The 14,544-nt window shown below is 30.9% G+C and overlaps 1 protein-coding gene across 1 annotated transcript; it reads left to right on the forward strand.

Annotated features, from left to right (window-relative positions):
* Positions 1-3,379: 3,379 nt before the first annotated feature.
* On the forward strand, positions 3,380-13,536 carry LOC110636078 (subtilisin-like protease SBT2.5). The gene is made up of 11 exons (XM_021785611.2): positions 3,380-3,579; positions 3,923-4,117; positions 5,323-5,467; positions 5,584-5,978; positions 6,306-6,401; positions 6,491-6,563; positions 7,203-7,488; positions 7,920-8,245; positions 11,049-11,316; positions 11,973-12,254; positions 12,804-13,536. The coding sequence occupies exons 2-11, from the start codon at positions 3,942-3,944 to the stop codon at positions 13,208-13,210; spliced, it is 2,454 nt and encodes an 817-aa protein (XP_021641303.2). The 5' UTR covers positions 3,380-3,579; positions 3,923-3,941; the 3' UTR covers positions 13,211-13,536.
* Positions 13,537-14,544: the final 1,008 nt, after the last annotated feature.

The following is a 14,544-nucleotide window of genomic DNA, read 5'->3' on the forward strand; positions in this document are numbered from 1 at the left end:
TAAAAAATAATAAAAATAATAATAAAGAAAGAAAAATAATAATAATAATAATAATAAAGAAGGGCACATGTGATTAATACAGAACACGTAAGTTTAGAGCTGTGTTTATTAATTATTTAATTTATCTCTTTTGGGAATGTGGGGTTGTAATTTAACATATGATTTAATTAATTAATTTTTTTATTAATTATAATGATAATAAAATGAAAAATCAAATCATTACATTTCAACAATTCAACTTCTTCTCACAGCCTTTGGAAGACAGCTTTCAATTTTATATATGCATTATTATACTTAGAAAGTATAAGAAACTGTTTTTATAACATAATATTTTATTATTTTAATTTCTGTCACATGATATTAGAAATTTTTAATTTTTAATTTTATAAATTTATTCCTCAATTTTCTTACTAATTTTAATTTTGACAATTGAATTATTTGTATTTAAATTATTTAAAATAAATTAACATTTTTAATTTACAAAAGTAGTTTTTTTTATTGTAAAAATATCAAATCTATTAATAAGATATAATTTTTTTTCTCCTAATGAATGTCATGTTGGGGATTTTATATATTTTCATTAAATAGATTAATATTAAAATTTAAATAATTATCAGAAATTGAGAATTAAATTTGATGCCATTCTTATTTTTTTTTATTTTTCTAGAATCAATATTTATTAATTCACTATCGCTCTAATTAGCTTTTAGATTAAAAAAAATTATCTAAAGAAAAAAAATTTCATATTATTAACCATTAGATTTTAATTAAAAAAATATTAATATTATTTTTAATATTGCAAGATTTTGAGTTGAAATTTAAATTAAATTAATTATAAAATATTGTCATAATACTATTTTCTCCACTTGAAACATATTGGTCAATACTTTGACCCTAATGAAATGGTACAAATAAAATAATTGAGAAACTATAATGCCAATTGAAATCTAAAAATCAGTATTTTTTTCGTGGAAATCTAAAAATTATTGTTGAATTCTAAAAGCTTTTATTGTATAGCGCCAATCAAGGAAACCTAATTATGTGGGCCCTTTTTACAGATTTCTTTTGCTTCCCATTGGAAAACACAACGGGATCAATCTTTAACTATTTCTTTCTCAAAAATAAAAAAAAAAAAATAAAAAAAAAAAAAAAATAAAAAAATAAAATAAAAAAAAAATAATTGATTTAAAATTTTTTTAATAGATAATTATTTTAAATATAATAAAATTAATAATTCATTAATTTTAAATTTTTTAAAAAAATTAAAATGAAAATATCGAGCAATAATTTAAAATTTATAAAAAAAAAAAAAAAATAATATAATATATAAATAAGAAAGAGAGATATCTATATATAAAATAAAAAAAAATAAAATATAGAGTCAAGCCAAATAAAAAGAAGAAGAAAAAAAACACCAAAAAATGACTATATCAATGCAATTCAAGAATAAAAAAAAAAAAAACGAGTCCAGTCTATTTGATGAGATGAGAGAGAGATATTAGAGTTCAAAAAAAAAAAATCATAAAAAAATAATAAAAAAAAAAAAAGAAAAAAGTCATATATATTTTTAATTTTAAAAAATTTTTAAAAAAAAAAATTAAACTTAAAATGAATTATATATACAAATTTTTTTTTAATCTCTGGTTTAGAATTTTTTGTATTTTTTTTTTAAAAAAAAAAAAAAAATATTATATATATATATATTATGGTATAGAAATTTAATTATTGAATAAAAAGTTATTCATAAAATTTTAATTTTTAAAAATATTTCTTATATTTCATGTGCAATAATAATATTTTAAAAATTATCACGTAATATAATTTTTTTAATTTATGTATTATTTTATTAATAAATAATTATGTCAATTAATTTTAAAAATAATTTATTTATTTATTAATATTTAAAATACAATTAAAATTAATTAAAAATTTTATCATTAATAAAATTTTATAATATAATTATGAAAATAAAAAATTAAAATAATACAAAACTACTAATTATTGTACCAAGTGCAAAGCAATGAATACAGGAGTTGAGACAATTTTGTTGGTGGCAAAAATTTAATAAAATAGATGGAGTTTTAATTTTGGCACGTGCAGCATGGAGATTGGTGAGCACTAAAATCACAGAGGATAGATCCACTTCTCTGGTGGCGCGTGCATCAACGACAACGCCATTGCTATTTCTGTCATTTCGCTCTCAACCGTCTCCGGACAGTCTACGCGCCAAATATTCTCTCTCCTTTCCTTCCCTCTCGAAAATTAAAAAAATAAAAATAAAAAAAGGTAAAAACAAATACAAAATCTATTTATTTTTTATTTATTTTCATAAATCAAATGCTTTAACAAGCATGCGACCTAAAAATAAGTTATAAAATATTATTTAAACAAGGTAAATAGAATCTAATTTTAAATTCATACAATAGTATCATATTAATTAAAAAGGAAAAAATTACAATTTTATTCTTATTTTTTTACTTTATATTATACTTTAATCTCTAAATTTTAAGAAATAAATTACTAGCTCTTAAGTTTTATACTATGTCATAATTTAATTTCTATAATTTTAATATAAAGAATAATTTAATCTTTCTATAAATAGATAATTTGTTATAAATATTAAAATAACAGTGACTAGATTATTATATATATTAGAATTAAATGGACTAAAAAATTATTTTATAATTTAATATCTAAATTTTAAAAAATTATTTTTTAAAATTTAGATATTAAATTATAATATAATATAAAATTTAAAGATTAAATAATTAATTTTTAAAAATTTAGAGATTAAATCGTAATATAAAATAAAATCTCGAGATAAAATTATAAATTTTTCATTAAAAAATAAAGAGAGATATATATACTAATTATATAATACTAATATAGTAACAATAATAATAAAATTAGTCAAATTATTAAAAAAATATATTAAAAATTTTTAATATCATGATTTATGAGTGAATTTCTATGAAATTATATAATTAATTTCTATGAAATTATATATACTTTTGACATAAATGAATGGAGCTCAGTCTAATAATATTAAACTAAAATTTATTTATTAATTTTTTTATAAATTATATTGAATAATAAATAAGTACTCTTTTTTTAAATTATTTAAAAAAACTTTTTTTTTAAATAATAAAAATATTTATTAGAAGAAAAATAATGCTAATAAATGATATGAGAAATATAAGAGATAAATAAAAAAAAATAATTAAATTAAATGATTGCAAGGATTATAATAATAATTTGTCTATGACTCATCCATCATCTTTGGTTCCCTGTCTGGACCTCTGCATGAAATTTATTATATTATTATTTTATTTAGAAGAAAAAAAAAAAAAACCCTAACCACTTACAGAAACAGTAACACATCACTTTCCTTCTCTCTCTTTAATCACCATCATATGTGCTTCACATGATCTCCATACTCCATTACCCACACATAGAACGCAGAGAGACTCTTCTCTAAACCGAATGCCATTTGCTGTCTTTTGCATCTTTAAGTTGCTTCTTTCTCAATGCTTTGACTCTTCTTCTCTCTTTCTGATTTGATTCCTTTCTTGCATTTCTGTAAGTGATTTTTCTTTTTCTTTATTTTTTTCTTTCTGGTTTTTTTTTTTTTAGTAGCTGAAATGTGGATTTCTTATATATTCTTTGCTTGCTTGGATTGTTCATAAATGTGGATTCCTTTTCTTTTCTTTTTGTTTTATTTTTTTGAAAGAATTTTGATTTTGATGTTTATACAACAAGCTAAATCTTTACCTGAGTTCAGTGATTGAGCACTGGAACTACTGTGTGGTAGTAAAAAAATCTGATCTCTTGTAATAGTTTTCTTAATTTCTTCAAGTTTTGCTTAGTTTTGGCATTACAAAGCTGCTGCTTGCTGACTGTTTGTGATTATGATATGGAGCAGATCTTGTGGATAACTAAAAATGAAGGTGTTTCAACTTTTGTGCTCAATTCTTGTCTTGTTGCTCCTCCTGCGTACTGGGAAACCAGAGATTTATATTGTTACAATGGATGGGGAGCCTGTCATAAGTTATAAAGGAGGGGTCCCTGGCTTTGAACCCATTGTTGTAGATACTGATGAGAAGATTGACACCACCAGGTATTGCAATTTGTGTTAACATGTGATGTATTTTGTTTGTACTATGTACGTTATATTCTAGTCCTTGTGGTGGAGTACCATGTATTGCAACCCAGCTTGAGATGCCTTCACCATTTGCCCATTTGTGGAACTTTGATGTTTTGGGTTTGGCCATATTTTAATTTTTCTGGTGGGATCTTGGCTCTAGAGATCTCCTTGTCGGACTATGTTTTTCTGTTGATCAATATGTGCGCTGTTAGACCATATTCAAGAGTTGGATTGACTTGACTTAGCTGCTTACAAGTTACTTTTTTTTTTCTTTTTCATATGCAAGCTTCTCCAAAGTTTTGGTCGTCTAAACTAATTCTCGATGCAGGGGAATTCATTACACTGACCAACTCATAGCGTGTTAATTGTAATCAGCTACTATTAATTGTCTTCTATATGTTTCTTGCTTAGATATAGTGATTACTTTAATTCTTATAAAATCAAATTGGTAGTTTAAGAAGCTTCAGAGTCAATTGAACTTGGAATGATCCACGAAATCTCTTTGCACAATTAAGCTGATAGTAACAAGAACCTTTTAGGAAAGTGGAAGTAGGAATAAAGGGGATTTATAAAGTCAATATATGGAGCTTTTGTGGCCCGAGTGGTGCATTGGAGATTTTAGGGTAAATCTTGCACTATATTTCATCCCATATCTGAGATGCTATCCTTTTAGTTACTTGTCTTAAATTATCTGCATAGATGTTTCTATGTATGTTCAGTTGTATGAACTGTATTTTGGACTTTGTTACAGTTTCATGACAGTTAGTTCTATCTGTGAAAGGATATTGATGTATGTTTATAACTTGAATGGGCCCTATGAAGGTTTAAGAAAGGATATTCAAGCTTGCTATAGGTGCTGGTGCTTCTTGCCTGCCTGTTCTCTAGCGCTGGTAACAGTCATCTGATTTGGGTCGTTACAATTAATGTGATACCAACCTTGCAATCTGTTCACGGAGTCCTTTTCTTATTCAAATGCCTTTTGTTATTTAAGATGGCCTATGCTTCTTGTTTGACCAAATATGGATTCTTTGCGGTCCTATTCTTTTTGTCTATATTACTTTAATATGTATGATCTCTCCCTGTTTCCTGCTATGTTTCTGTGATTGAAGCAGTTAATTGAATTGGTAAATCTATATCTTCTCATTCTTTTCCTTCCTATTCTTTTGACATCATTTCAGCGAATTGGTCACATCATATGCCCAGCATCTTGAAGAGGAACATGATATGCTTCTTGGTTCACTGTTTGACCATGGAACCTACAAGAAACTCTACAGCTATAAACATCTTATAAATGGTTTTGCAGTCCATATATCCCCTGAACAGGTGCAACATTAATTAAACTTCATTGTGTTCTTTCTTTTAGTGATCTCCTTAATTGATTGATGTTTAGTTCACCTTTTACTTTCTTAGTCCCTTACATTGTTCCAACATATTAGTAGGCAGTAACCCTAAGGCGTGCCCCAGGTGTGAAATCATTGGAGAGAGATTGGAAGGTAAGGAGACTCACAACGCATACTCCACAGTTCTTGGGGCTTCCAACTGGAGTGTGGCCAACAGGAGGTGGATTTGACAGGGCTGGAGAAAACATTGTGATAGGATTTGTTGACTCTGGAATTTATCCACACCATCCAAGCTTTGCAACATACAACACTGATCCATATGAGCCACTTCCAAAGTACAGAGGAAAATGTGAAGTTGATCCTGATACGAAGAAAAACTTTTGCAATGGAAAGATTATTGGAGCCCAACATTTTGCTGAAGCTGCTATAGCAGCTGGGGCATTCAACCCTTCTATTGATTTTGCTTCTCCCATGGATGGTGATGGACATGGAAGGTCAGATCCCATGCATTGTAATTACCAAATTCAAGGCAAAAACTATGCTGCCATTTAATCATTTTATTTAAATTTTATGTTGACTAGAATTGTGTTCTATTTTCGTGCTGCGTTGCATGAAAGGAAATATTATAGTTTCAAAAAGTAAGAACTTTATATTTGTCTATTCTGCATGTATTAGAACAGAGATTGAAATCACCATGGAAGAAACTTAGCAGTTAGCTTGCCAATACTCATTGATCAAATTTAAATGCTTTTAACAGATTTCAAGTGGAGATGTATATAAATCTGATACTGTTTCTCTGGTTTTTATGTGATTGATACCAGCCATACGGCTGCTATTGCAGCTGGAAATAATGGTATTCCTGTGAGAATGCATGGCCATGAGTTTGGGAAAGCAAGTGGTATGGCTCCTCGTGCTAGGTGAGGATAATAACTTTCACTGGCCATGTCCGATTGAAATTTTAGTACTATCATTTATTTGACGTAACGAGTGATATTGTTTGTGTCAGGATTGCTGTTTATAAGGCTCTCTACCGGCTTTTTGGAGGCTTTATTGCAGATGTGGTAGCTGCTATTGATCAGGTGTGCTATTATTTCATGAGAGCAAATAACAAAATAGGAAAATGTTATTATTGTTGCTTAATCTGTTGTGGTTCTTGTTTTTTTTGTCCCAACTCATATTTTTGGACTGAAATATTACTTGTCATTGTTGCTGTCTTAGTTATCATATAAGCTAATCAACCTCAGTATTCTCAGCTTGTAATGGGCCTCTTGTAAATAGTCAAAATTTATTTCCATCTTTTTTACATGTGACCAACAATTTGCTATTTAGATTTTTCTTTTTATGAATATCTGTAAGTTGTTTCTATAACCAAGCTTCTATGCTCTTTTTTTTTTATTCGACTCTGAAAGAAAAATCTCCATGGCTCACCTCCATTTTTGGTCTGAATATATATAGTATGTAAAACATGTGCCTTGGTTTAGTCATCTCATGTTGAAAGTAGAAATAAAGCCATGAATGATTCTCAGTTTATCGGTTTAGAAGTGCTGCCTTTCTATTATCAGCTATCAACTATTACTAATAGTGGGTCCTAAGTATTACTTTACCAAACAATTCCTCATCAGTTTCAGGATTACTTCAAGCTGAGGGACTTATTATATTTTCGTATTGGATTTGCTCTATTTTCTTATTTTTATTTTTGTAACTTCCTTTCTGAACAGGCTGTTCATGATGGAGTGGATATACTCAGCCTCTCGGTGGGTCCTAATAGTCCTCCAGCAACCACCAAGACGACATTTTTAAATCCCTTTGATGCTACCCTTCTTGCAGCTGTGAAAGCAGGTGTATTTGTTGCACAGGCAGCTGGTAATGGAGGTCCCTTCCCTAAAACCTTGGTTTCTTATAGTCCCTGGATAACATCTGTAGCAGCTGCAATTGATGATCGGAGATACAAGAACCATCTGACCCTGGGAAATGGAAAAATCTTACCTGGAATTGGTTTGTCACGTAAGGTTTACTGACTTGTATATTTGTTTCTTCCAAAATGATAGACTTTAGGAAGAGATGATGCGTAATGTGAAGGATGCTGTAATTAGATGTGTTGACCATTTATCTTGTCAAGTTTATCACAATTTAGATGCCTTGTGTTGCTGTGATGTTCTCCAAACTGTAGTTAGCTTCCATAGCTCTGTTTAATTGTTGTATGGTGCCTCTTTTCAGTGAACTCAGGTTTAGGCATGCTACTGAAAAAGGTTTAGCTTGATAAACAAATGACTTTAATAGTTGTAACTGAGACTGAAGCAACATTAAAAAGCCATGAGACGGCTGTGGCACTCATGTGGTGCTATGTTATTGAATTGTGTTAAATTAAACCTTTTGATGTCATCTCTTGGATTTACCTCTGAATTCTGAAGCTAATACCCAACTGATTACTGCAGCCTCTACACATCCAAATCAAACATACACCCTGGTTGCCGCAAATGATATACTACTAGATTCTTCGGTAATGAAGTACAGTCCTTCAGACTGCCAGAGACCAGAAGTGCTGAACAAAAACTTGGTTAAGGGGAATATACTTCTTTGTGGCTATTCCTTCAATTTTGTTGTTGGTACTGCATCTATCAAAAAGGTTTCAGAAACAGCCAAGAGTCTTGGTGCAATTGGATTTGTTCTTGTTGTGGAAAATGCTTCTCCAGGAACAAAGTTTGATCCTGTCCCTGTTGGTGTTCCTGGGATTCTCATCACAGATGTCTCTAAATCAATGGTAATCTTCTTGAATTCCCATCTATTGTTATCCCAGGAACCTGAAAGCTGTTTACCTTGTTGGTTATGTGACATGCTTGGAATCTTTGGAATTGTTTATTTTATATTTTTGTGTTCATTTATATATAAATAATTCTATTCATTGTTATTAATTTAAAATGATATTTTCTTATATTATTTTATAAGAAGTATTATAATTCTATTTACTTTTTTTTTTGTTGTGAAGTTTTTTTTTGATATATTTTTTGTGAAATAACTACTTTACAAAAAGTAAACCAGTTTATGTAAATTGTAAGATAAAATATAAAAATTTCATAAAGTTAAGACTTTTGTTTTTTGTGTGAAATAAAACAAATAAATAGTAACTTGTTATAAGCAAAGCAGTCATAGAATCCACCAAAGATAACTGTCATATAGCAAACTATACTTAGCACTATTGCTATACCTACTATATTTTAAATTTACATCAAGCACTTCTTAGATGCTTTTTAGAATTACTTTTGGTTGTTGATTAGTTCAGTACTTTGGCCACTCTTGAGTTGGCTTTTTCCTCCTCCCTTCTCTCCCTCATAAAGTAACTTTTTTTTTTTAAATATTGTGATTGATTCTTGTAATTTAACTTTTTTGGTTCTTGGGCATCATGTTGTGAAAATTCACACCCACACAAGATAAAAAACACAAAATTTAACGTGATTCGGCGTAAGCCTACTCCACTAACCAAATCTACTATCAAGAAAAAATAATTACAACTACTAATAATTTTTTCTCACATTCAAAATCACTCAAACAAAACTCACGGAATTTAACACACCTCTCCACTTCATGAACTCTCTACAATGCATTTCATATGATGACCAACCAACTACACATATATATAGGCCACTAAAACCTAGTCCTTTTAGGACTCTAATTATTAAACTTCATTATTTGAATTCTACTAAACTTCCTAAACTAATTATACTTCCTAAACTAATTATATTTCATAATTTCAATTGGACTTGAACTCTAACAATCTCCACCTCCAAGTCAAATTGAATTAGTCTTCACAATTTTTGCAAAAATCAATTTTCTCTTGGGTACTTCTTTGCACTCTTGATTGTTGATGTTGCCTCTTGCTTCCATTTGCATTCTTCCAATCAATGTACTTCCTTCCAATTTGTAGAGATTATTTACACCAATCTTCTCACCCTTAATGATCACAAGAGCACATCGGCTAACTCTTATGACTCGATCATGAATCGATCACCAATAACTCAAAGAATCCAACTTACCCAAGAAAATTAAGTTCATTTCAAATTTTGAAACATACCTCACTTTATCGAACACTTTTACTCGATCACCATGCATTTTGATCTTCACTCTTCCAACTCTTTAACTTCCATCTTGTTCCCATTAGCTAGCTTCACTTTTTCTTCTTCCTTTTCTTTAATCATATCAAATCACTCATTCTTTGAGCAAATATGGAATGGGCAAGCAGAATTCATTAACAACTCATCTTGTAATGGATATTTTACCTTACCCTTATCATCATCCACATTCAAACATTCACCATCAACACCATCATCCATTGCGATTGCAGTAGTTCCTTCTTGTTCTTTTCCACGACTCTTTTTGAATTGTTTAAATCCTAAAAGATCTTCCTTCATCTTCATACAACGGTATCGAATGTGACCATTCTCATGACAGTAGTAGCATTCTCATGACAGTAGTAGCATTTTCTTGACAGTAGTAGCATTTTCTATCATCATGGTCTACTCGTGGTCTCGAGCTCGATCTATTATTCCTTCTCTAATTGTTTCAACGTAAATTGCTTCTACCACGATTAGAGCCAGTAACAAAAGCTCCACTCATTGCTATTACCTGTCTTCTTGAACTTCTCATCATTCAAGATAACTGTGGTAACCTCCTCCACCTTCAAAGTCTCATTCCCAACTATTAGGGCTGTCACCAAGCTTTTATAAAATTGTGTGAGAGAGGTTAAAAGCAAGAGAGTTTTATCTTTATCATCTACCTTCACACCAATACTAACCAATTGGGTAATTAATTTATTAAAAAATATTAAGGTGATTCCTCACATCAGTACCTTCATTCATTCTGAGTTGGTACAACCTTTCTTCCAGTGCAAGGGATTTGTGAGTGATTTTGACATGTACTGGCTCTTTAATTTCTTCCACAAAACAACTAGCGAAGTCTCCTCTAAAATATTGTACTTTACATCTGGGGTTAAAAGCTTTTGTTGAAGCTCCTCCCAATTATCATCTTTCATGGTCACCGGTTGCTTCTCGTTCAATATTTTAATTAATCCTTATTGTATAAGGATATCTTTCACGGTGTTTTGCCATAAACTGAAATTATTTTTTTCATTGAACGGCTCTACCTCAAATTTTGTACGCGCCATCTTTGACATCTCAAACCACAGCTCTGATGCCACTTGTTGTGAAAATCCACACTAACACAAAATAAAGAACACAAAATTTAACGTGGTTCGGCGTAAGCCTATTTCACCAGCCAAATCTGTTATAAAGGAAAAATAATTATAACTATTAATTATTTTTCTCACACTCAAGATCATTCAAATAAAACTCATAGAATTCAACACACCTCTCCACTTTGTGAACTATCTACAATGCATTTCATATGGCTAACTAACTACACATATATTCAGGCCGCTAAAACCTAATCCTTTTAGGACTCTAATTATTAAATTTCATAATTTAAATTCTACTAAACTTCCTAAACTAATTATACTTCCTAATTTCAATTGGACTTGGACTTTAAACTCTAACACATAATTATTATTCCAGGATCTTGTAGATTATTACAACATTTCTACGCCAAGAGATTGGACTGGACGAGTGAAGAGCTTCAATGCTACAGGAAGCATTGGTGATGGCTTGATGCCTATACTCCATAAATCAGCACCACAGGTAGCATTATTCTCTGCTCGAGGGCCCAACATAAAAGATTTCAACTTCCAAGATGCTGATCTTCTTAAACCAGATATCTTGGCTCCCGGTTCTCTTATTTGGTCTGCTTGGTCTCCAAATGGAACAGATGAGCCAAATTATGTTGGTAAGTGAATTATAAAATTCAGTCTATACTTTGTATTAATACCTTAACCTCTAGTTTACCATAAAACTTGGTCAGCCTAGAAGTGGAACAATTGAAGGAACTTTATGCATTTTGGGAGGGCAAAGGTGTGAGGAGAGGTTTACTTAGGTCAATTTTGAAAGGAGGATGATAAAATCTTGTAGGTAGAGGTGACAATATTTGACCTGAACTCCTTCAAAGAAATAAGGTCATCTGACCTGAAAATTTTACTGTTAATTGGGTCAGGACTCAAGTAATATGAATGACCTGAAAAAAGTTCTATTTTTAAACTGAAAAAATGGGGAAAAAATGACCTTGAAATGTAAAAAACTCCCAAAATAATTGAAAATGTAAGTCGAATAATCCAAATGATTTGAAATGAATCCCTATAAGTAGACTTATGGGGTGATCTAGATTCTAGCCTGACCTAACCCATTTGCTACCTTCATTTGAAGCATTTATGCTCCATCTTGTGCATGCAAGAGGGAGACAGACATGAAATTGGAACTTTCTTGGTATGGAATTTAAAAACTCAAAAGAGCATGCATATAAAGAAAGGGGGAAAAAAAGAAGGAAATGCTTATATGCTTCAAGAAATAATTATTTTTGCATGATAAGCGTTTAATTTTTTCGAGCAGGAGAAGGATTTGCCATGATATCTGGAACGAGTATGGCTGCGCCCCATATAGCAGGGATAGCTGCACTTGTGAAGCAGAAACATTCTCACTGGAGTCCTGCTGCCATCAAATCAGCCTTAATGACAACATCAACAAAGCTGGACAGAGCAGGAAGACCTCTTCAAGCACAACAGTACTCTGAAACAGAAGCCACGAAGCTGGTTGCAGCTACCCCTTTTGATTATGGGAGTGGTCATGTTGATCCAAGGGCTGCTCTGGATCCAGGACTCATCTTTGATGCAGGTATTTTGCTTTTCACCCTTTATGTGTATCTGTTTTTGTGTGTGCGTGTATGTGTGTATTCTATTTACTTTGGTTGATGGGATGCAAGTAATGCTCAATTAGCTTAATGACATGCAGTCTTGCAAATTAGGCAAGCGAAATTACGTTGAACTTTCTGGAATAAGCCCCTAGCGGGTTTGGTTGCAGTTTTATTGCCAAAAAATTTTTGGGAATTAGCCACAAATCATCGACTGGTATGTTATGGCATTGATTATCATGAAACCCAGAATTTGAAGTTATTAATACATATTGTACTTGTGGATTGGGTTTGTTAGGTTCAGTTAATCGAAAGAAAGAAAAGAAGAAACATCTTTGAGTTTGATTTTATTCATAACAAAATTAGCAAATAGTCTGTCACTTGGCTGCATTAAAAATTTTAAAATGCTTATATAGCGAGCTCTTCGTTCATTCTCCCGATTTAGCTTCAATATACATTTTATGCACCTAGTCATTCAATTTAATGCTTAACTAAACAATTACCAAATGACTTCCTTTTGCTCTTTTTGATAGGTTATGAGGATTACTTGGGGTTCTTATGCACAACACCTGGTATTGATGTCCATGAGATTAAGAACTACACAAACTCTCCTTGCAACTACACCATGAAGCATCCATCAAATTTCAACACCCCATCAATCACTGTATCCCATCTAGTGAAAACTCAAACAGTTACTCGCATGGTCACAAATGTTGCTGAGGAAGAAACTTATGTGATTGCAGCAAGAATGCAACCATCCATTGCCATTGAAGCAACCCCTTCAGCAATGACTCTCAAGCCTGGTGCATCTCGGGAGTTCTCCGTCAGCCTTACGGTTAGATCAGTGACTGGAACATATAGTTTTGGAGAAATTTTAATGAAAGGCAGCCGAGGGCACAAAGTAAGGATTCCAGTGGTGGCTATGGGATACTGGCGATAGAGTGAGTTACTTGGTCATCTAAATTAAGTTTTTATGGTTTTGATATTCTTTGTAACATGTGGTAATAAGATATAAGGCTAGATTGGTTTAATCCAAAATATATATATATATATATATATATATATATATATATATATATATATATATATATATATATATATATATATATGTGGAATAGTTGTAAAGGTAACCAGTTTAAGGGAGAGACTCCTAGTTTCTTCCAGTTGTAAGTTTTATTAATTTTTTCAGTAATTTCATTACTCCTTTGCCATGAGGATTTTTCTGCTCTTATTGAATCCATATCAATGGGGGATTATTGAATTTTACATTGGCTGTTAACCTACTTTAACCCTCTACCTTTATCCAGCTTTGTTAAAGAGGAAGGACTGGAGAAGTGTGTTAGTAGCCAATAAGTTAAAGAAAATGTTGGGTTTGATGAGTTTTTATTTCTTGTAGTGATGTTGTTTGTAGTTCTCGAATTGGTGATTGACTCCTTTATAGCCTGTAACCAGAAGAAATGTGAGGTCAGTAGCTTGAGTAGTGTCACTCCGATACTCAAGTCAGTAAATGTTTGAAGAGAGAAAGCAAATGCTGAGAGAATTAAGAGAATTGAATTGTGTACCTTGCCAGATGTGGTGAGCCGTATTTTTAGGGTTAGAAATGACATCTTGTTATATAGCGATATTCTCAACGGAAATATAACACATCCCAACATGTACTCAATTTCTAAGATAGTTCATTTTATCTGAATATCCTAACTTATCCGATCATTCTATGTTCTAACCAAATACTTTGCATCTTATCTGAACATTTTGTGTTTTATCCGAATACTTTATGTCTAATCCAAACGCCCTATATTCTATCCGAACACTTAATGTTTAATCAAAACACTTTATGTTCTATCCGAACATCTTATGTTCAGTTATGGAAATTTGAATATGATTTGAACCTTATCTCGGATTTTGGGGCATACTGTATCATGCAGCAATCACAAAATTTTATAGATTAGAGCTGTGAAATTATACCAAAAGATGAAACTTATTAGTTGCTGATTGGCATTGAGATTTCAATGCCAAAATTGCTTTTCAGGGAAAAAGCATCATTTTAGAGTTTGAAAATCTATTTTATTATTTTAGTGTTTTAATAACTAAAACTTATCAAATTTAATTTAAAATCATTTTTAATACTCCTAATTAATATATTTAAAAAAGTACATTTCTTAACAGGAGTTTCAACAATAATGCCAAATAGTCTTGCAAGTTGTTACATAACATATGCCTAAACCTTGAATTTGAAGCACAATCAGCAGCTAAAAGGAGCAAAATTGCTGAAAA

This window comes from Hevea brasiliensis, chromosome 13 (assembly GCF_030052815.1).
Source record: "Hevea brasiliensis isolate MT/VB/25A 57/8 chromosome 13, ASM3005281v1, whole genome shotgun sequence".
NCBI lineage: Eukaryota > Viridiplantae > Streptophyta > Magnoliopsida > Malpighiales > Euphorbiaceae > Hevea > Hevea brasiliensis.

Bases quoted from the DNA above. Each gene is read 5' to 3' on its own strand.
- LOC110636078 (XM_021785611.2), top strand. From the start codon at position 3,942: ATGAAGGTGTTTCAACTTTTGTGCTCAATTCTTGTCTTGTTGCTCCTC. The intron at 4,118-5,322 runs GTATTGCAATTT...ACATCATTTCAG, and splicing joins GAGAAGATTGACACCACCAG to CGAATTGGTCACATCATATG. The intron at 5,468-5,583 runs GTGCAACATTAA...ACATATTAGTAG, and splicing joins TCCATATATCCCCTGAACAG to GCAGTAACCCTAAGGCGTGC.